This window comes from Bubalus bubalis, chromosome 16 (genome assembly GCF_019923935.1).
Source record: "Bubalus bubalis isolate 160015118507 breed Murrah chromosome 16, NDDB_SH_1, whole genome shotgun sequence".
NCBI lineage: Eukaryota > Metazoa > Chordata > Mammalia > Artiodactyla > Bovidae > Bubalus > Bubalus bubalis.
Genome location: NC_059172.1, coordinates 45,029,611 through 45,052,667, shown reverse-complemented (window position 1 = coordinate 45,052,667; position 23,057 = coordinate 45,029,611). Strand labels below are relative to the sequence as shown.

Genomic DNA, 23,057 nt, shown 5'->3' with positions numbered 1-23,057 from the left:
GGCGTATTGAAGAAAGGATAACACTTTGAGAGGAAACACTGAGGGTGGGAGAGAACAGTTCAATAAGAGGGAACAATATGAGCAAAGACAAGAGGATAGAAGATGGTGGCGACAGAGGTCAGGAAGGGCTAAGGGGACACAGAAGGTAGACCATGAGACCCCAAAGTGTATGACCATCTCATCACAGAGGCCCCTGAACGCCGTGCTAAGGCTTTTGCACTTTATGCTGTAAATACAAAGGGACACTAAAGGTGGTTGAGCAGGAGAATGATACCTAGAGTTGGTGCAGGAAGGATTAAAAGGGAAAGAGAAATAAGTGCTATTCTTTCTTAGGTTTCTTGAATGAATGAATGAATAAAAGAACTTATAAACCTGTTGAGTACCAACATCTTCTGAGCATTGTTGGTGGTGCTGAGGGCCAGGGATGGATAAGCACTGGCTCCAGCTATCCAGGAAACTGGGACCTTGCAATCCAGTGGGGAAACCGACACCACACAGCCAAACGGGATACAATGTGCCCCCTGCCATGCAACACAGGAGGGAAGTGATTCATCTTATGTGGAGGAAGTGGGGAAACCTCAGAGAGGAGACAGCAGGTGAGCTCAGTCTAAGTGGATGAGTGGGAGTTTTCCAGGGGCAGGAGGAGGTGAAGAACAAGGTATTCCAGGGCATTAGTTGCTGAATGGAAGAACGAAATTTATAGACTGCAGATCATATATATGACACATGTTAAAAACATATACTTTAAATTCAGATTTAGGATCAAACTTCCATTCTTTGACCTGTCACTGTGGGGGCTTGAGTTCTTAACAGCCTCCCTGAGCCTCAGTCTCCTCATCTGTTTAAAGATACAATGGGATTGTGCATTCAGAGACCTTAACCCAGCCCTGGCACTGAGTATAAACTCAATAAATAGTAATGGTCATTATTCAAATCATGTACTGTACATGATGGAAGATCACTTAGGAGTCATCTCTCCCAGCCATCGAGGTACAAAGGAATTTCCTCTCCCACCCTCCGCTCCAGCCTCTACAGTAATTCTCCATGGATGGTGGAATGCCCTGCTGTCCAAGAAGCCCACTGCAGAGCTGTGTACTCTCAAGTACTGAAAACTTCTATTGCTCGTCAACGGGTTGGCTATTCGCCACTGAGTCCAATTTTGCCTTCTGGAGGCAAATAGAGAACGCATAACTCTGTATTTTACGTGAAAGACATTCAGATATTTGAAGACTGATCTCATGATCCACTGTAGTTTTCTTATTTCAGAGTCAGTACCTCTAGGTCATTTATCATTTTATCATAAAAGAGCTGTCCACCTCTATTTGCCTTCTAATTTCCCAGAGCATATCTTAAGGAGAGTCCAGAATCAAACAAAATATCAACAGCCCAGGATGGAGAGACACGCTTACATCTTCACCTTGAGCCCTGGAATTGCAGGAGTCCTTCCAGCAGCAGTGTCTTCACCTGGCTCTTCCTAACTCGCAATTGAATCTTGTCTTCCCACACCAGGAGTGGTGAAGTCTGAGGACTTCATGTTCCACTGTGCAACTGATCTTCTAAAACTAATTCAAGACTTACTTGTGCCTTGTTAAATATCATCTTATTTTGTTCCATTAAGGGGGAATCTTTGGGATATTTTATTCACCTGACACATTTCTCCTCGTTTGGGATTTCTGTGAACTGGTAAATAGGGCATCTTGCATCTTCATGTGATATTGAGAAATGAAACATCAGATGGAACTGGACCAAGAGCAGAGCCATCTAGCCCCTCAGGGACCTTTCTTACCCTTTGGGCAAGACTGTCCTACAAATTTTAAATGCATGGCACCCAACTAGTATCATCCAGCCCCCATTTCTATACTTTGTCGACTAGGATCTTATAAAAAAACTTTAATATTAATAACAAAACAATTTTCCAAAATCAAGCTTCACAAAGCCTGTTGTGCCCATTGGCATGACAAACCTCAAAACGCCACCCAGAAGAGGAAATGACATTTATTTTCCACAGCGTCTAAGTAAACGCCTGTGGTTCCTAAATTTCTGTCTCAATATCCAGTTTCTTTAATAATTCTTTCTAGAATTTTGACAAAGATCGGAACTCATGTTTCTTTCTCATGTGAAACTAGAAAATATACCCATTTCTAGTCCTTTGGTTCTGGAATTTTTCCTGAGTTTTCAAAGACTGGGGTCATTTCTGTAAGTTATTTCAACACCAGGGGGTTAATTCGGTCAATAAGCAAATTCTGATTGAGTAAGGTCACATTGAAGACATACTCTATTGTGAACGTATCATCTTTCACTACGGCTGAGAAACCTGAATTCCTTGCTCTCCCATTTCTCTCACCTATCCAGGTTTAATTTCCTCAGCTAGATACTTGCTTAACATTTCTAGATTGAGGGCCATTTTCCTTGATTAAGAAAACAGAAAGGCTGAGAGAAGAAAACCCTGCCTCTCCCCAGTCATGTAACATTAAACCATCTGTCTCAGCTCTGGGGCTGTCCTTGCCTTGTTCTCAATCCAAAAGAAACAGCACTGTTCTGCTGTCTTGAGAGTGTTTTTTGTTGTTGTTTTTCAGATTCAGCCTCTTGGCTACACTCTTCCTACAGGTTCAAGCCAGACTTTTACCCTGCATTCATGTCCCTTCCCTCTGAGAGTTGTGCAGCCTCATTGATTTCTACTGATGCTGTATTCAACAAACACAGATTGAACCGAATCAATCAATTTAATTTACTTTCTTGAGTGGAATAATTTGCAATTTTATAGCCTACACTTTATTTTTAGACTCTTCCTTTCCTCAGTAGTCAAAATTACTTTTGAGGATCTTTGAACATGGAATCAAGTGCAGATTTCTAGGGAATCTGCTTTCCCAAGACACTGGGTACAGGCAGACGGTGCCTAGCCCAGGCTTGCCTTGCTCTCAACCCGAACAATGCACTGAGGTCTCCATCACCTCACTACCCACCAGAGAGCTTCCCTGTAGGTCCTAATGAAGTCTCGAAGAGCATTGCTCCTCACTGTAGATGTAGTAGAGTGAAGAGGTGGAGGGAGTGGGCTTTGAGATCGATCAGACCTGTCTCTCCCACTTACAATGTGTGACCTTGGCCAAGTAACCTCACCTCTTTCTGCCTCAGCCTCCTCCCTTGAAAAATGGGGGTGGGGACTTGCCTGGCAGTCCAGTGGTTAAGACTGCCACTGCAGGGGTCATGGGTTTGATCTAAGATTGGGGAACTAAGAGCCCACATGCTGCTTATGCAGCCAAAAAACAAAAGAGAAAAATGCAGTGATCATAGTCTCTGTCTCATAAATTGGTTATGGGGATGAAAAGACAAGATGCATGTAAAATGTGACCATGGTGCTTGGTACATAGTAAACATTCAGTAAATCGTTCCATTATTACTACCGTGCTGGTGCTTCTTCCAGCGTCCAGTTCTATGTTTCTGTGTGGACTATTTGCTGTATATCTCTAAAACTCAGCTAGAGTGTAATCCCTGACTTGATTACCTGTGGCTAAACTTTATCAGGTAACTTCCCTTGAGATTAATAAAAGCACTTAAATAATAATTATATATATATATATTTGTCTCCATGTAAACAGAGAGATCATATGGCTGGATCATCAACACTTCAGCCATACCTCCAGCTGGTCTCAGGGCTGCTGGTGAACTGCACACCCTTCCAGGACAGGGACACTCCCGCATCTGGGAACCAGGATGCAGCTAGAATGGCGCAACCTGAAGGTGAGCAGCCTGAGGCTGTGAATGCCACCCCTGCTGCGGCCACCATGCACTGGTTCTCCCTTTGTCCCTGTGCCCTCGTAACATGCTTTCTCCTAGACAAGATGCAAGGATCCTCTTGTTAGGCAAATTAAAGTCATCAAAACTCAACATAAAACAGCTTTTTACTAATGGGGTCATATAAGTTGACCCTCTTGTCCCTAGTGAGCTCTCAAAAACACAAAGCAAAATTTGTCACTCCCTACTGAAATTCAATACTCCCCTCCCCACCCCCCCACACAAACATATACACAATTGAGTTTAAATCACCTAGCCTGACAGCATTTAGTCCCTGCTCACAATAGAGGGACTGGCACTTAACATCCAGAACTTTTTCTCAGTGGAGAATAACAGACTAAATGAACAATCTATTCTTTAAAGTCGTGGCTTGTTAACCATTTCCTTTTGTCGGTAATGCTGAATGCTCCTCTGTGTATTGGGGTGTGGTTTTTCCAAGTTGGGTCTTGTGTTGCTCTCTGATTCACAACTATCTAAATCTTTAGATGGGATTTCCCACCTCCTCAGAACCTATGAGAAGTTCTACTTTGGTTTTTCCTGCAATTCTGTCAATGCCCTTGACATCCTCAGTGATGATCTGGAGCATGAAAGGGCATTAGAGTAATAATCACAGCCAGAATCCTTGGTAGCAGTGGGATTTCCCTCAGATGGTGGGTTTCAGCCCCTGCCTCTGGCTCTCTGGCCTCTGGTCAGCTCTTAGCTCCTGTGCACATCCATAGGCCTATTTCATCTCATCTCTAGCCAGGCCTCCTGTACCCAGCACTCTGGGTACTTGACTTCCCACAGCTCCTTACACATGACGGTGGTAATCTAGAATGCTACACTGGGGGTCTGGTCTGATTCAGTCTTGACAAAAACTGGATACTGGAAAGTAGGTCATGATTCCATTCTGGGAGTCAGGGACTGTAGCTGAAAACCATAAATTCTAGCCCTTCCTTTATTAAACAGCTTTTTGTTTTTGTTTTGCTTTTAGCTACATATCTAGTCACCATAAATGAAGTTTTTCTTGCTTTTGAATTTTACTGAAATGATATCATATGTAGTCTTCTACAACTTGCTTATTTTAAATTCTTTCTATATGCTTCTAAAATGCCTCTATGCTGCTCATTTTCACTGCTGTATTTATAATATTCAGTTGTATGTGCCACAGTTAACTGTACTACAGTTTATCCATTTTTCTGTTAATGGATAGCTAGGTTGTTGGTAGTAGTTTGCTACCGTGGATGATGCTACCGTGAACATTGTTGTATATATCTTCTGGTTCATGTGGGTATGAGTTTCTCTGGAATATATAATTAGGAATGAAATTCTTGAGTAGTAGGTATGCAAATATTCAGCTTTCAGCATAAAGTCAAATTGTTTTCCAAAGATTTGTGGCTGTTTATATTCCCACTGTCTTCCCCTGGTGGCTCAGAGGGTAAAGTGTCTGCCTACAATGCGGGAGACCTGAGTTTAATCCCTGAGTCAGGAAGATCCCCTGGAGAAGGAAATGACAACCCACTCCAGTACTCTTGCTTGGAACATCCCATGGACGGAGGAGCCTGATAGGCCACAGTCCAAGGGGTCGCAACAGAGTCGGACATGACTGAGTGACTTCACTTTCACCTTTCATACTCCCACTAACATTGAATAAAAGCTCCCTTTATTCCTCACCCTTGCCAAATACTTAGTATTATCAGATTTTATAAGTTTTTGAAAATATAATAGTTTAGTTCACACTGTAGTATAAATTTGCATTTTCCTAATTACTAATGAATATTCTTCTGTGAGACCTAGGACTTCCCTGGTGGCTCAGATGGTAAAGAATCTGCCTGCAATGCAGGAAACCCGGGTTCGATCCCTGTATTAGAAAGATCATATGGAGAAGGGAATAGCAACCCATTTCAGTATCCTTGCTGGAGAATTCCATGGACAGAGGACCCTGGCAGGCTACAGTCAGAGGGGTCACAAAGAGTTGGACACAACCGAGTAAAACTATTACTATTCTTTTGTGAAATGTATATTTATACCATTTGCCTATTTTTATATGGAGTTGTTAATCTCTTATTGATTTGTAAGAGTTCTTTACATATTCTGGAATACTGAATATTTGTTATATTTGTTACAAATATATTTTCCAGATTAGTAGGTTTTCTTTTCTGGTTATATTTATCACAAATTTATTTTCCAAATTAGTGGCTTATTTTTTTCCTTTCCTTTATGATGTCTATAGACTACCAACTTGAAGTCTAAGAGATTCTTAACATTTCAAATTAAAGTCTTTAATTTTTATGACATTGATTATATGGTTTAAGATAAGGTTCAACTTCATTTTTGTCCTGTACGGAAAGCCAGTTGTCCCAGAATCACCGATCTCCTGTGAGTTGGCAATGCTACTGCTGGCTTATATCAAGTTTTCATATATGTGAGACTATATTTGGGTGTGTTGATGGCTCTCAGTGAAGTATTAAAATTGGCTCCATAAAGGATGTGCATATTTTCTCTTAGATTTATTCCTAGGCACATTGTGTTTTTATGCTAATGTAAATGATATCTTCTTTGTTATTTCATTTTCTAGAAACCAATGCTGAGATATGGAAATGCAATTGATTTTTCTATTTTGATCTTATTTCCAATCACATGATATAGACTCTTATTATTTAAAAAAAATTATCTGTACATTCTTTTGGGTTTCAATGTGGTTAATTCTATCATCTGGAAATGACAAAAATTTGTTTCTTCCTTTCCAAAGCTTGTGCCATTTTATCTCTGTCTTACTGGACTGGCTAGGTCTCCTGTGCAATATTGAATAAAAGAGGTGATGGCAAGCATCTGTTCCTATTCCTGATTTTAAAAGAAATGCTTCTAATATTGTACCATTAAACAATGCTGTTTGCTACCAGGTTTTGGAAGATATGTTTCAAATTCAGAAAGTTCTGACTCAGCAATTTCACTTCTAAGAACACAAAAGCACCAATTTGAAAAGACATATGAAGCCCTATGCTCATTGCAGCATTATTTACAATAGCAAGATGTGGAAACAACCTGTGTCCACTAATTGATGAATGGATTTTAAAAATGTGGTATATATACAAAATATTAGCCATTAAAAAACAGTGAAATCCTGTGTCATTTGACAACACGAATGGACCTTGAAGGTACTATGCTAAGAGAAGTCACACAGAGAAAAAGAAATACCATAGGATTTCACTCATATATGGAATCTAACAAACCAAATAAAACAAAAACAAAGTCATAGATACAGAGATCAGAGCAGTGATTACCTGAAAGGAAGGAGTAGGGGGTGGATGAAATGGGGAAAAGGGGTCAACTGTTTGATGATAGATGGTAACTAGATTTGTGGAGGTGACCACTCTCTAGTGTATACAGACATCAAATTGTCACACTATACACTGAAACTTATATAATAAAAAAAATTTTAAGCTTCAAGAAGGCAAAATAAAAAGTTATTTTTTTGCTAAAAGTTTTTATCCTAAATGAATGTTGAACTTTGTCAAATTATATTTTCTTCTTCTATTGAAAAATCATATGGTTTTCTCTTTAATTTGGTAATATGAAGATTGTTAAGTCACCCTTAGATTGTCAAATTTTAAATTGAATTGAATTAAATGTTCATTATATTCTTTTATCTTTCTGAATCTTTGCTATATCTGTGGTTATGTCTGCCTCTTTCACTCATTTATTTCCTCTTTTATTTTTAGAAATCAGTTTAAGAGGACTGCCTTAGTCTTTTAACTTTTGCAGTGAACAATCATTTGGTTTATTTGACCCTATTTTATCTTTATTCTCTGTTTCATTTACATTTGCTCATATATTTATTATCTTCTTTCTTTAGGTTTATTTTGTTCTTCATTTTCTAAGTGAAGTTGGACACTTAGCTCGTTGATTTAAGCCTTTCTTCTTTTCTAATAAAAGTATTTAAGGCGATACCTCTAAGAACTATTTTCACTGCATCCCATGAGTTTTGATCTATTGTTCTCCTTTTCATATTTACTATATTTTAAATTTCAAAGTATTTTTTAAATATCTTTATTTTTATTTTAAAATTTTACATAATTGTATTAGTTTTGCCAAATATCAAAATATCTTTTTTATTTTTTGACCCAGGATAAATGTATATTTTTACTTTCCAAATGCATGATTTTAAAAAATACCCTTTGGTTATTGATTTCTAAGTTAGTTACATTGTAGTATAGAATGTGGCCTGTATACTATAGATTCTCTGAGATTTACTTTATGAACCAACATGGTCAATTTTTATAAATCATCAAGTAAACTTGAGAAGAACACACATCCTCTAACTTGGGGGTGCAGGGTTTTATACATGTCCATTGGAAATGGCAACCCACTCCAGTACTCTTGCCTAGAAAATTCCATGGATGGAGGAGCCTGGTGAGCTACACTCCATGGGGTCACAAAGAGTCAGACATGACTGAGGGACTTCACTTTCTTTCTTTCTTTACTAAAGTTATTAACTGCAATGTTCAAACTTATAGTAATGTTTTGTCTGTTTGACTCTCATTAATGGAGAGATATAGTAAAACCTCCTGCCATGATAATAGAAATTTCTCCTTGAAGTTTTGTCATTTTTTGTTTTATATATTTTGAGGCTGCTATAGGTTCAACATTTTAAACTGTCATAATCTTCTTGGTGAGTTGGTCATTTTAAAATTATGTAGTGACACTGTATTGCTAATCATAGTTTTGTTACTAAAAGTTAATTATCTGGGCTTCCCAGGAGGCACTAGTGGTAAAGAACCTGCCTGCCAATACAGGAGATATAAGAGACATGGCTTTGATCCATTTACCCTAGCTTTATTTGTCTTATTTAGCTAGTATATACTTGCCATTTTTCTTTTTTACTTTAATCCTTTCACTTATTTATGCTTTATACATGTCTACTAAACAGCATATAAATGGCTATTGTTTTGATCATTGACTTTCACTACAATTATTGAGATATTTAGACTTGTTTTCTGTCATCTTTGTGCTTTTTATCTTTTTAAAAATGCTTAAAAATTTCTGTTTAGAATTGAATTGGGGGTTTGGTTTAGTTGATTATTTTTTCTTATTTCTTCTCCCTCTGTTTCCCCTAGTTGATTTGAAGTTATACATTTTTTCCTATTCTTTTCATAATTATAGTTAAAATCTAAATAGGCATTTTAAAATATCCTCAGCTCAGTTCATTTCAGTTGCTCAGTCATGTCTGACTCTTAGCGACTCCATGGACCGCAGCACACCAGGCCTCACTGTCCATCACCAACTCCCGAAGTTTACTCAAATTCATGTCCATTGAGTTGGTGATGCCATCCAACCATCTCACTCTCTGTCATCCCCTTCCCCTCCTACCTTCAATCTTTCCCAGCATCAGGGTCTTTTCCCATGAGTCAGCTCTTCGCATCAGGTGGCCAAAGTATGAGAGTTTCAGCTTCAACATCAGTCCTTCCAATGAATGTTAAGGACTGATTTCCTTTAGGATGGACTGGTTGGATCTCCTTGCAGTCCAAGGGACTCCCAAGAGTTTTCTCCAACACCACAGTTCAAAAGCATCAATTCATTATTCTTAAATATTCTAACACAGTCTAAACTTAATAAATAGTTTAATTTCCTTTTAAACAACAGAAGGACCCTGGGATGCTTTACTTCTAATCATTCAACTCCCAACTTCTGTCCATTTTAGTCCAGTATTTTAGTTCTATCTTTGGGGAAAAAAAAATGCTATTTTATATTGACAATGTTTTACTTACGTGTTTATTATTTTTTGCATTCACCATTTCTTCTTGAATATTTCAGAGCAGCCTCTTAGGTTTATCTTTTTTTTTTTTTTTCCTGATTAAAGCATATTTGCTAGAATTTTGTTTGTAGGTAATTTGTTGATTTGGCTTGAATCTCATTCTAAGTGGCTCACTTCTTTGTGTTTCAGGTGATTTAAAAAATTATTATAAGGTCATAGTTTACTGAATTTAATCTGTCTGAATCCTGAGAGCCTAACCTGAAGCATGGTCTCTTTGATACAGAATCTACAATTGGTCTTAGAGTTCTAGAGACCTGGCTTAACATGGGAATCCCAAGGTTAGCTCCCCTACTTCTTGTTAGACTCGAAGCAACCCTGGATTACTGTTTCTGTGTTTGCTTCCTTCCTGGAACACATAGGTTTTAGCAGATGTTTCTTCTTTTCCCTCTCTTTCTTGGCCCTGAGAGACTTTTCTCACTTAAAAGTCTAGCAACATCTTCAAAAATATCTTGTTGTAGTTAATGGGCTTTTCAGTATATATTCCACCATTCTGCTGTTCCATACGTTTTAGGAACCATATTCTGTATTCTTGGCAGAGGCAGTCACTTGGGTATTTAATTAAAAATTTTTTTTCAAGTAAAATCACTGTAATGGTGTTTTTTAAAGCTGAGGGATATAAAATTAACTTTGTGGGTCATAACAAGCACTAGAAAATGAGACAGAATAAAAAATATCGGTCTTTTATAAGTAGTAAAGTTTAAAATTATCTCTTGAAACATTGTACTCAATTATATATTTATATATACTATTAATAACTTATGATATAAAGCATATTTCTTACTGCTGTCATGGGCAATTTTTTTGTGTAAACCAATTGTCTAGAGCACATAACTCTGAAGCACATAACTCAATGACCCAAGGATCCATACGATGGAGAGAGGACCCAAGGCTTCTTCAGGAAGAGAATCTTAGTCTGTCTGGCCCTCACTGGGTCCATCTCTGTAATAAGGCCATTGCTTGACTAGGTAGCTACTGAGGCTGGAAATAGAGGTGACTACATAATAAGTGGATTATGCCATTTGTTGAGAGAGGCAGTCTGCCATAAACCTTGAGCATTCCTGCATGTTTTTACTGAGTGTGCGAAACAGCAAGGACTGACCATCCTACTATCCTGAGCCACTTCTGCAACCAGTCAAGTAGATTACTTGCTTCCTGGGAAATGGGCTGGCTTGTTGGCTGCTTGCTACAGATGCTGCTGAGTTCCCCTGCTGTGGTACAATCCCCTGTGTGCACAGCTGCCATCTGGGTCTATCAGGCCACACCCCAGCACTTAGATACAGGGCAACTTGTACCACGCTGCTGCTCTTGCCACTTGCTGCGCTGTGAGTAAAAACTCCCTTGCTCTGATGCACTGAATCTCACTGTTTACTTTCAGCACATGGAGTGTGGCAAACCCATCCAAATTCCTCGGTTGCTAGGCTACCAGCTTCAGAATCTTTGCCATGAATGGCATCAAGATTCAAAATCAGGAGTGTCTGACTCTACTCTCTGTGTTCTTTGCAGGACACCTTGCTGTTTCATTGTCCAAGAAATTATTATTCCTTCTGTTCCTCAGTGGCAATCAAGATAGAAACCACAGAGTGGAAGCCAAACTACTTCCCTCTTCCGGCCTGAGGGTCATTGCAATTTCTCTTGTCGTGTATGCTCCTGCTGCCACCTGCTGGCAGCCTCAGGCAGCCAGGTTCTTTGTAAACCTCACAGGTTCTTTGTAAACCCCTTATCTGTGTGAAGGAAAAGCCATCTGACTCCAAGGAAAAAGAAACAAGAAGCTCAATGCAGGCAACCAACTGGTAAGCCTTCCTCAAAGCTGGTAAAGCTATCCGGGAGGAATAATACCCATACGCTCCTGATCTCAGTTTTCACCAGATTTTACCTGTTTCCAGGTACTGAAAGAAAGCACAGATTCTGTTATTTACTTCGCCTAAATTTGAATGGTGGTCTCCTGCTAAACTGGGGTGTCCCATCACCTTGGCACATAACACTGACCACCACGTTGACAACCAACAAACCAGTAGGTAATAGCATTTGACCAAAAAGTCTAAGCAGCTGCAAAGCTCAACTTGACCTCCTCATAGAGAGTGAAGCTCAGGGCAATCAGGTCATTGCACATCATGGTCCTTTACTCTGGGCAGCTAGAACCATCAGGACAACCCATTCCCTTTGTCAAGGACATCACACACACACACACACACACACACACACTCTCTCTCTCTCACAAACACACCTTACAGAAGATAATGACTTGTTATCTGGGGGTGGATTTTTGTTTTTCTTTGTTTCCCTTGCCTTGACAAAATGGGGAAAAACCCTTCCTGGGGGTGGGAGAGCTTATTTCTGACTGTTGGAAAAAGAGAAAGCAGGAATTGTTGTCACGACAATTAGAAGCTCATCAAAGGCTTATTTTGCTCATCAGCCATCATTGCCCTCTGTCCTGCACCCCCGCATGTTCCTCTAATTCAATGCCCGCCTAATGAATAACTCCTAGGAACAAAAGACCCTTTCAGGCTGGTGCACATCACTATCGGAGGAGACTTGCATAACTGTCGCAGACAACTCATGTTTTCAGGCCTGTCTCTAAATTTGGTTATTCACAACCTTTATAGCTCAATATTATTGTCTAACTGTGATTATTTTCTAATTATCCTAATAATACCTATTAAATAATTCCCAATCACTTGAACCAGAGCAGCCCAGGCCAGCTCAAATACAACTTAACCTAATAAGCATCGGTCATTCATTAAGCACCAGGGCAATCTCTTAAAGGGGCTGAGTGGAATATTAAACTGCACAGGAATATTATTATTGCACAAATGTTATTACAAGTTAGAGTGTATTAATTTCGATGCCTGGTTCACACATTTTCTGCTCGGTTTCCTCTGGGATCGCTGTGACTTGACTCTTCCAGTCTCCTGCCCCTTGTTGATCTGCATCTGTCACCCACACAAGGACAATCAAGGAGAAAAAAGCCCATAAACTTAACAGGGAAATTAAATTACCAAGGATATAAAGGAAATGAACAGAATCCATCTTCTGGCCGGCGAAATACTACCTTTGAGAACACCGTGAGCTGGCTGAGTTTCTCTAGGTGATAACTCAAAATAGCCTTTCTTTACAGGGAGGGAGATTTTTCAGGAGCTTTAAAAATTTGGTTTCTAGACTTTAAATTTCAAGCAATAAAGATCAGAGACTCAGGTCTTTTAAAAGTGCAGGATATTTAATAATATTTCATAAAGTAATATCAGGTAGCCATTTATTGAATGCCTACAATGTGGTGGGCACTCTTGGGAGACTATTGGCCCACCAATGCCCTTAATTCTCAAAATGATCTAGTAATGTGAGGATTATTAGTCCCATTTTTTACTCCAAGGAACCTGAGGCCAGAAAGGTTAAGTGATTCTCCTAAAACCACACAGCCTAAATGCAGTGGAACAGAATTTGAACACGGGGCTCTTTGATGCTTATGATTTTACCTACCCCACCATGCCATACTGCCTCCCCAGAAAACCAAAGCATGTCCTAGCTTTGCTGGTTTATCCTTTTCATTTCTAAGTCTCTCACTGAAGTCAGCAGATCCCCAAAGACAAGTGCCAAGCCTTCTTGATTGGGAATATGACCAAACATTTCATTGTATCAAAAGCCCTGACAACAACTATAGAGGCAGGCTGTGACCCTCACCCCAAGTAGTGACAAACAGTTATCATTTTTGTCAAAAACCCTACTTCCAACGGGTGGATTTGAGTTCTCATTGTAAGGAAATGCACAGAGTATTGTAAGAAAAGGAACAAATATTTATTAACCATCTCTCCTATGCCAGGCACTGTCTCAGGGCTTCCATATACATTGTTTTGACTGGTCCTCAACATAAATCTGAGGAACAGGTACAATCGTCACTCCCACTTTGTAAACACAGAGACTGAGGCACAGAGGGGTAAAGTAAGTCAGACCCTGACATCTCCAGAGAAACACTAACCATGTAGCTGCTGCTGCTGCTAAGTCACTTCAGTCGTGTCCGACTCTGTGCAACCCCATAGATGACAGCCCACCAGGCTCCCCCTTCCCTGGGATTCTCCAGGCAAGAACACTGCAGTGGGTTGCCATTTCCTTCTCCAATGCATGAAAGTGAAAAGTGAAAGGGAAGTTGCTTAGTCGTGTCTGACTCTTAGCGACCCCATGGAGTGCAGCCCACCAGGTTCCTCCATCCATGGGATTTTCCAGGCAAGAGTACTGGAGTGGTGTGCCATCGCCTTCTCTGAACCATGTAGCTACTGAAGTTGAAATCACAGAGGAGCCTGGTGGGCTACATACAGTTCATGGGGTCGCAAAGAGTTGGACACGATTGAGCGACAAACACTTTCATACGTGTGTGTGTGTGTGTGTGTGTGTGTGTGTGTGTAACTGAATCACTTTGTTGTATACCTGAAACAAACATAACATTGTAATAAAATTCAACTAAATAAAAAAAGAGACAATGCCCACCACTAACTCCAATTGATTAGCCACACACTGCTGGATGGTTTCCAAAAACACATAGATTTCTTCCAGTTTTATCCCTCACCCAAAACCCTCTGCTGGCTCCTCATTCATTAAGGCATTTCACGTTTGGCCTTTGCAGGTGCTGTTCCCTCTGCCAGAACAGTCTCCTCACCTCCCTTGTTACCTCCTGTTCCTCTTCTGGTTCTTGTCTTATCAGATCATCCCTTCCAGGTGATTAGCCTGACTGACCTCCCCTCCCTGCCCCACCTCCATTGAAATTAGTTAGGAACCCGTGATTCTGTCCTCATTCTACCCTAATGCTTGTTCCCATCACAACCCTCATCCCCCTGTACTATGGTTTGTTTATTTACATGTCTATGTCCCTCAGTGGACCACACACTTCTCAAAGTCAGAAAAAGTGTTTATTGTTATAGAAACATTGTCTCCATGTCTAAGGCAAGGCAAGCCTTCACCAGATGAATTCTGTTTGCATCTAAGAATCTGAAGCTATCAGTAGAATAGATATAATTTATTGCTTTCCCTTGTGCCAGGCATATGCTGATTGGGGAAGATCCCCTGGAGAAGGGAATGGCAACCCACTCTAGTATTCTTGACTGGAGAATCCCATGGACAGAGAAGCTTGGTGGGCTACAGTCCACGGGGTTGCAAAGAGTCGAACATGACTGAGTGACTAACACAATACTATATATATATATAATGTCTTCTTTAATCTTTATCTTAGCTTTATAAGATAGGAAACCACTATTATCCACATTTTATAGCATAAAACAAAAGTTCATAAAGGTTTAGAACATGAGTGATCCAAGGCCTCACGGCTGATAAAGAGAGAAACAGGTGGGTAAAGGGAGAAATGAGGACTTTGACTCCAAGTCCAGCTTTGAATCTCTACCAACATTGCTTGAAAACACTCAACTATTTCTCCTGAATTTATCTTAACCTCTGAATGGCAAGAACATAGCAGCAGAGAGACCGAACAGACCAGAAACCCAAGGCCCACAGGCCAACCGATGTCCTGGGAATTTCAAACGGGATGACCAGTTTGATTTTGCAAGTGGGAAGCAGCTGCAGATTGGGCACCCAGGTCAATGTTGATAGCTGCTCAGCGAGTGACAGGGCCTCACTGCTTTGCCTGGATGGCTAGACCAGCACTAGTCTCAGACCATAGTCACAGGCGTGAGCCCACTGCACCGGATCTGCCCACAGTGATACCTACCTGCTTCTCCTCTCAGCGCCTTCTCCAGCCTCACGCCCTGGATCTCGGTAGCCCTCTGCTGCTCCTCCACCTCCTCCAACTGCCTCTGGATGGCCTGCAATGTCAGGATTGTGTGTCATGCAGGTGCTTGCCACATGCGGAGTCATACAAGGGGGCTAGTTCTGCCACCTACTTTCCAAGAGGAAGAAGCCCTTTCTCTTGGGTTGCCAGCTCTTCAGTTAACTGGGTAAGAATCTCTGAATTCCCCAAACAACTGGAATTTGATATTTCCCTTCTTTAATATGAAAACATAAAGCAAGGAGTCTGTGTGTAAGCTCAATCTGCCCCCAGGGAGACAGTCCCTTTTGACCAGGCCAATCACACAGACCTGCTGTCAGGCAGAGGCTGCTGGCCTGGGTGGGCAGACCTCATGGCTCCTGGACTCCTCGGAGCCTCGGCCTCTGACCATGGTCATGGCACAACTGCTGGAGCTACTGGCCATATTCAGAGTTGGACAGGATCTCTGGGGACAAACACAGAGCATGCTCACAATCCATTTTCCCAAGAAGAACCAGCAGATACCTCCCAAGACATTGGAACAGGAGATGGGAGCCAACTCCTGGGTCTGGGTGTTCCTCTCTCAGTCTGCCCTGCCCCTGTCCTGAGCTACAAATTGGCAACCTATTATTTCATTGCACCATGGGGCTTTTTACTGTCTGCAGAAGTGTACTGTGGCTTGTCACTAGCAGTTTACTAAGACCAGACAGAGATGTTTATTTCATTAAGGCATATCCTCCTTAGACTACTGTAGGTACCTATCACGGCTTGGGGTCATGATGGGCTTTGTATTTACATGTTTAGTTTCCCCACTAGCTATTTCTCTCTTGTGTGCATTAGGAAGGAAAATTAAGGGGAAAAAAATCCCTTTCTTCTATACATTTTTTCATCCCCATCAGTTTTCTCTGCTTTTAATCACATGCTGCCACAAGGCACATCTCTTGGCAGAACAGACTTTGTACCAGGCACCTTCAAAGAAGTGACAGCTGTTTGGGCAGGTATAACCTGTGTGTTCTTCCTTCTCTACTTTCTCCTAGCTCTGTCTCACTCTTCTTCCTCCTTAACTCTACCTTGTTCTAAGTCTCCCCTGGAGTCAAATTACAATTGCTGAGGCACCTCCAATCTGTGAAGAGGCCCAGCAAGGGTAGGGGCAGGGACTCAGCAGCCACCTGGCTTCTTGTCTTAGCTGAGAGTGTTTAAATCCCAAACATAAAATCTGAAATAGATGGGAATTCTAACTAAAACTACTTGTAATTTTATACTTTCTTCCTCTCTGTCTCTTTTTTAAAAACAATGGTATCTTTATAGATCTGTCCCTCGCTGGTAGAGTGTAGCATTGCTAAAGGAAGGGAAACATTTAAATGACTTTATGACTGATTGCTTTGTAATTATGGCTATGTAATTGTTATGGACTAAGCAGTCTCCACCCCACACTAAATTCATCTATTGATGTCCGAACGCCTAAAGTGACTGTTTGGCCCTTATGGAGGTAGGTAAGGTTAAATGAGGTCATAGTAGTGGGCCCTAATCCAACAGGACTGGTGTCCTTACATGCAGAGGAAAAGATACCAGAATTCTTTCTTTCTCTTGCTCTGAATGCACACGCACGAAAAGGCCATGTGAAGACACAGCAAGAAGGCGGCTGTCTGCAAGCCAGGAAGAGAGTCCTCACTGGAAACCAACACTGGAGACACCTTGATCTTGGACATCCAGCCTCCAGAGCTGTGAAAGAATAAATTTCTGTGGTTTAAGCCACCCAGTCTGTGGTATGTCATCATGGCAGCTCAAGCTGATTGATACAGTCATCATTCTTTAGAAACTAAGAATGAAAATCTCAAAGATTATACAGGGCGGGTATGGATGCTAGCAGATTAGGACTCAAAAGACAACTGTGATTCTTCTGTTAGTACTCTTGCCTGAAAAATCCCATGCACTGAGAAGCCTGGTAGGCTGCAGTCCATGGGGTCGCAAAGAGTCGGACACGACTGAGCGACTTCACTTTCACTTTCACTGTTTGGAGTAGAAATAGCAGGTTGGCAAAAAAAACCTCTTGGGGTTTTTCCATAACATCTCATGGAAAAACCTGAATGAACTTTTCGGTCAACCCAATATAAGAAGAAGAAATTGTTGAGTTTGCCAATCCATTTCATAAAGATATCTTGTTCTCAGAAGGAAAAGTTGAAATGTTTCAAGAAAGCCTGTTTCAGAAGGTGAGGATGGACAAAGGGAATTTAATTTTCCCTGACTGCTAGGTGAAGAGGGTGGCTCCCAAGTCAGCCACTGAGAAGAGTAAAGAAGGTTAGGTTTAGTGACTTCCTTCTTGTCAGAAACAACTTATCGGACTACACAACTGGATAAAGTAAGTTACTGGAGAAGGGGATGTAAGGGTACACTGCATTAACACAAGTGGTCATTTTAGGTCCCGTTGTCCAAAAACTCAACTCCTCTTCAAGGCTAGGTTTGGGGTCTTCAGGGAGAGGGGGAGTGCCTTGACTTTCTGCTTCATTTTGCAGGTCAGTAGATCCACTTGAGCAAAAATGTTTGCAGTAAACAATTAAGCCAGGAAGTCTACAGCAGAATGGTAGATGCTTATGTGTTCAACTAACATTGGAACAGAGACAGCCCCAAGAGCTGTCAGTTCAGCAAAGACACTGTCAGAAATTCGAGAGAAGGTTATATCCTCACAGAGGACAAAACGAAGGCCACTGCAGTGTGGCAGTCAGGGCCTGGGATGGATTCCAAGGCAATGTGTTGGCTGCCATTCCAGCTCACTTAGCAGGACACACGCCTGCAGATGGAAAGGCAGCTGGGAGTGGGCCAACTCAACACCTGGGCTCTCTGGCCCCGGAGTCCCACCAGGGATTGAACCACAGCCTTCAGAACAGCCACAAGCCTGGTGCTTAGAGAAGAGAGACTGATCTTTCCCCAGCTCAGCTTTCCCAGTTCAATACAGATTTCCAAAGGGCTTCCAGACCCAGATCCCCAGCAACCCAGACCCACTCACTCGTTTGTTTTCTGACCTGAGCTTTATGAAGTCTTTTCAATTCTTCTTGCTTAACCAATTGCTTTGTTGCTTTTTCCAGCTTCCTTCTTCTTCTAAGTGCCTTCCTCTCCTACAATAACCAAGAAGAAAAGTGTGTCTAAGAAAAATGAAGCTGAAACTTACAAAATACTGTCACAGCCTCTATCCTTTCCAACCAAACCTCTGTTTACCTTCTAGAACAATGATGTCCAACAGAGCTTTCTGCAATGATAGAAGTGTTCTCTATCAAGGCAGAAGCTTGCTTTCCTTCCCTACTTCACTTTGTGCAAATACGTCATTAATACCACTGGTTTTTCTGTGTGCCTGAGCTAGTGGAATACAGAACACTCAGAATTGAGGCATTTACAAAGCTTGATCCAGGTCTTCATGACTAGTCTAGGACAACTTCTAGATTGACTGCCAACCACTGCAAAGGTTCTAGGCCATTTGGATGAGGAAACCCCTACTTTAAGTGGCTGGGACCTTTCTTAGAAGGCTGGGGTGGAGAGGGGCATGGTGGAAATCACTGGTAGTTGTCCAGAGATTGGCTAACTCAATCTCTGTGGAGAGTCAGTCCCTTATTTAACAAATATCTCTTGAGCTCTCATGATACTAATCTACATAATAAATGCCAGCAAGTACTGAATGCTATGTGCCAGACACTGTACTGATTACTTCACAAGTATCATCTTACTTATTCTTCAAACTATGTTTTTTTTTTTTTAATAGACAAGGAAATCAGAACTCAGAGAAGTTAAATAACTTAGCCAAGATGACACAATCAGGAATTGGAAGCACCAGTAGCTAAGCCCAGGTAACCTGAATCCAAGTGTCCGTATGTCCATCTAGTTTACTCTGTCTTTCCCATGCCCAATACAGTGTAAGTACATCATACACCTCTGTTTTATAGAAATATTAGACTTTCACCCTAAATAAGACCATTCAAACAATTTCAGCGAGGATGCCTTGACAGCCTCATACCATCTCAGCACTTTACAGCAGCGAAGTTGCCAAAGCCCAACTCCTTTATCAAGAGTCAGCAAAGCAGAACCTAGATGGGTAAAGAAAGTCTTGTACTGCCTTTTCTTAAGATGATGACATAAAAAAAGGCATGATATATCAACAAGCACTCATATAACCTTACGAAGCGCCAGGCACACTTCTTACATCCTCAGTGCTAGTGGTGACGATACAGAGAGGAAAGCAAAGAGGCTAAGGAAGAAAAAGATAAAGGACAGAGAAAGAGAGAAATCTGGCAGGGCTGAAGACAGCTGCCTGTCCCCATCTGTCAGATCCAGGCACTAATTTGAGGGGAGGGGTGCAGAGCAAAGAGGTGAGGGTATTTATTTTGTCTTGTTTCCTGTCCTGGAGAAGGGCATGACAACCCACTCAGTATTCTTGCCTGAAGAATTCCATGCACAGAGGAGCCTGGTGGACTACAGTCCATGAGTTGCAAAGAGTCAGACACGACTGAGCAACTAACACACAAACCAGTTTCCTGTGTAAAGGTTCACTTGAGCTGACATGGGCTCTATGCCACATGGTTGGGGACATATCTGTATGGGGCAAAATAAATTGAAAAACCAGAGGGGAAAACACTCCTTCCATTCCTCCAGTGTGAGCTCTGAGAAGTGGTAAAGAAGGAGCCTTTTTGCCAGCTTCCCTTCCTGAAGAATGGGACGTGTCAGAAGCCAGAAGCACCTGTGAGCTTTACCATGTACATGCCTTCTCAGTCATATCTGACTCTTTGCGACCCCATGGACCCTAGCCCGCCAGGCTCCTCTGTTCATGGAATTTCTTAGGCAAAAATACTGAGAGTGGATTGCCATTTGCTATTCCAGGCGACCTTCCAGACTCAGGGATCAAACCCATGTCTCCTGCATGGGCAGGCGGATTCTTTACCAAGGCGCTACCTGGGAAGCCCAGCTATCCCACACTGCAGGCTTATATGATGACTGGCTCTGTTCTGGGTCACCAGGAAGATACAAAGCTTTTTGGAAGGCTTGCCCTAGGTTATCATGGTCTTGCTGTTTTGAGACCTTTGGGCCACTCCGTTCTTTTGGTCCCCATGAGTGTCAAGATGGTTGATGCTGGGGTCTCTGCCTCATTTGAATACAGAATTAACTCAGGGTCACTCAAGGGTGTGAGAGGGCCTGTAGGGAAACCCTAGAAATCAACACACAGAATTCATTTGTGTTGAGTGCCAAACTAATCAGACACACCCACAGTCAGAAATTAGAAATCTCTCAGTATTGTCTTATTCTCATTCTCTCCGCCCCCCTCTCTCTCCCCCTTCCTCCCTCTCTTCTCTTTCTTTCTCTCTCTCACACACACACACATCCCAGTTCCCTCCTGACTTGCTCCAAGCTGGGCCTTGGGGAGCTGGAACCCCTGAGTGACTTGAGATGACGCCAAAGCTCCTAGTGCCAGATATGGAAAAGTTGAGTTTAAGTAAATAAATTTGGTTCTCTCTCTTTCTCCTCAGATCCTCACTGCTCCGAAAAGTAAACACTGCCGCAGCAGTGATTCGCTTCTCTGTCCGCCCAGGAAGCACACGCGGTCCAGCCATTCAGCCCTTCCAGCCCCAGCAGACAAAGGAAACAATGGTGGGATTTGGTCATGGGATGCATGTCTCCACATATGTGACATACAGACGCATTTAAAGACATACAACAACGTTTGTGTTTTTAAATCCATTGGTACAGGAGTTGTTTAAAGGGTGCTCCGTAAACTAATGTTCATTAAGCAAAGAGAAGAACGGCTGTCCCCCTGCCGGCACTCAGCTAGTCAGTGGGGATCCTCGGAGTCTAGATGCAACTGCATGGTTCATTTCGCATTTCTGATTAGAATAAACATAACATTTTCCATGCAATCTGCCTCTAGTGCTTCTTAAATGAAGCTGTGCTTCCCCCAGGGAAATATGCATCTGCTTGCTGTAATTTTTTTCGATGGTTTGCTTGTTGGATCACATATTAAACCCACTTTAAGAGCTGCAGTCACCAAATGGTTTCAAGTAAATACGTCTGTTTTTTTCCGCCTTCGCATTTTGACATTTCCGAGAAAGGCAAGCTTCTAAAAGTTATATATATATATATATATATATATATACACACATATATATATATAAAGATAATCCTTAGGGTGTTCCAGGTAAAAAAGAGTGGTTGCTGTCAGATGCAATGAAACATGATCTTTCTAATGAAACTGCTGCAGCTGGAGCCCACATTGGGTCTGAAATCTGGATGGTAAAACAGCCCCCACAAGCCAAGGCCCCCGTTGGTTTGCCAAGTGTTGTTACCTTTGACCGTGAGGAAGGCTGGGGATGGAGTTCCTCATCTGCAGAGGAGGTGGTGGAGGAAGAGGTGGAAGAGACAGTCCCTGTCCCCTGCGCTCTGATGGGGACGTGAGTGGGACCTGAAATGGGAACAGAACTCACTTGAACTCCTAGCTTCTTCTGCTTCATGACCCAGAGCCGCCTCTCCCTGCTCCCTGCCACCCCTGTTCTTTTCCTCCCCACCCTCCCTTCCCTGCACCTGCCAGGAGCATGAAGCGGCAGAACCTAAGGGCAACTGAAAATTTGGCCCTCCACGTTAATTACATTTCTGGGTCCCTGCCAAGAGCTTTGCAGCTCTCTTTTCATGTTAAAAAAAAAAAAGGTATTATGCAGAAATCAATTAATTCCTTAAACACCATTTATATAGTGTGTTGCTTAGAATGCATTCAGAGATGAAATCTATTATTAAAATGCGTGTCTGAAGTTAGCTGAGTTACCTAAATGCTTGTGTAAGGTTCGTTCTGCAGAGTAATTGAATGCAAAAAAGTCAGAGCCAGCTCTTAAACAAATCGCCCTTCTGCGGCTCACAGCATCTGGCACCCATTTTTACTACATGACATCTGCTCAGTGTAAAAGGGCTGGCGTCAGAATGTCTGGTCATAGAAAAAAAAAATCCCAAATGTAATCAGAAGCAAAAGGACTCTAAGCCTAAGGTTTTATCACATAGTCTCATGCAACATAAATATTTCATTAATTATGGCTAAACAAATGCCACTTTTATTTTCCCAACTTGCAGATATTATCACATCATCGAAGTGATGATTCAAATGCCAGAAAAGTCAGTTTAAGATAGGGAGGACTCAACAGTTCCAGGCCCATGGGAGAGCTGAAGTCGAGGGGACATGCCAACTCCTCAACAAGAGGTAGATGTTTAGAGGCAGGAAGTGCCCATGTTTGCTCGAATCTCTTTGTGACTTCTCTGGGGCCCACGTGTGATAAAGTCTTCCAGGTTCCATAGGAGACTTGTATTCTGCTCAGCAACAACATCTGCCCAGACACATCAACCTGAAGCAGAGTCAATGATTAATATCTGGATTAACCCACCCTAAACACTGGATACCAGAACCAGCTAGGACTCTGTGATAGAAAACTTACTCATCTTTACTCTGCATGGCAGGTTCTATCTAAAGAGAAATGTGTGCTGGGTATGGAGGGAGGAGAGGCAATTTCAAGCTGACTAACATTCTCTCCAGCCTGCCTTTTCTTCCCCATAATTTTCAACTATTCACCCCAGTGGGAGAGGCCAAGTTTTAAACAATAAGGGTAATTTTAACCTCCAGGAACACATTTACATATGCTGTTATTCAAAGCAAAATAATGCAAAACATCTATATAATAACACAGCCTCTCTGGGGAGGGAGTTAACTGTTTT

At 41.7% G+C, this 23,057-nt stretch overlaps 1 protein-coding gene across 11 annotated transcripts in view; it reads right to left on the bottom strand.

Annotated features, from left to right (window-relative positions):
• Positions 1 to 23,057, bottom strand: part of MICAL2 (microtubule associated monooxygenase, calponin and LIM domain containing 2) — a 242,704-nt gene that overhangs the window by 17,962 nt on the left and 201,685 nt on the right. For all 11 annotated transcript variants that reach the window (XM_025266658.3, XM_044929529.2, XM_044929531.2 and 8 more), the window contains 3 exons: positions 21,650 to 21,765; positions 18,350 to 18,442; positions 15,294 to 15,387 (listed from right to left, as the gene is read on the bottom strand). In XM_025266658.3, coding sequence (XP_025122443.3) covers positions 15,294 to 15,387; positions 18,350 to 18,442; positions 21,650 to 21,765 — 303 coding nt within the window. The remainder of the gene's footprint in view (positions 1 to 15,293; positions 15,388 to 18,349; positions 18,443 to 21,649; positions 21,766 to 23,057) is intronic.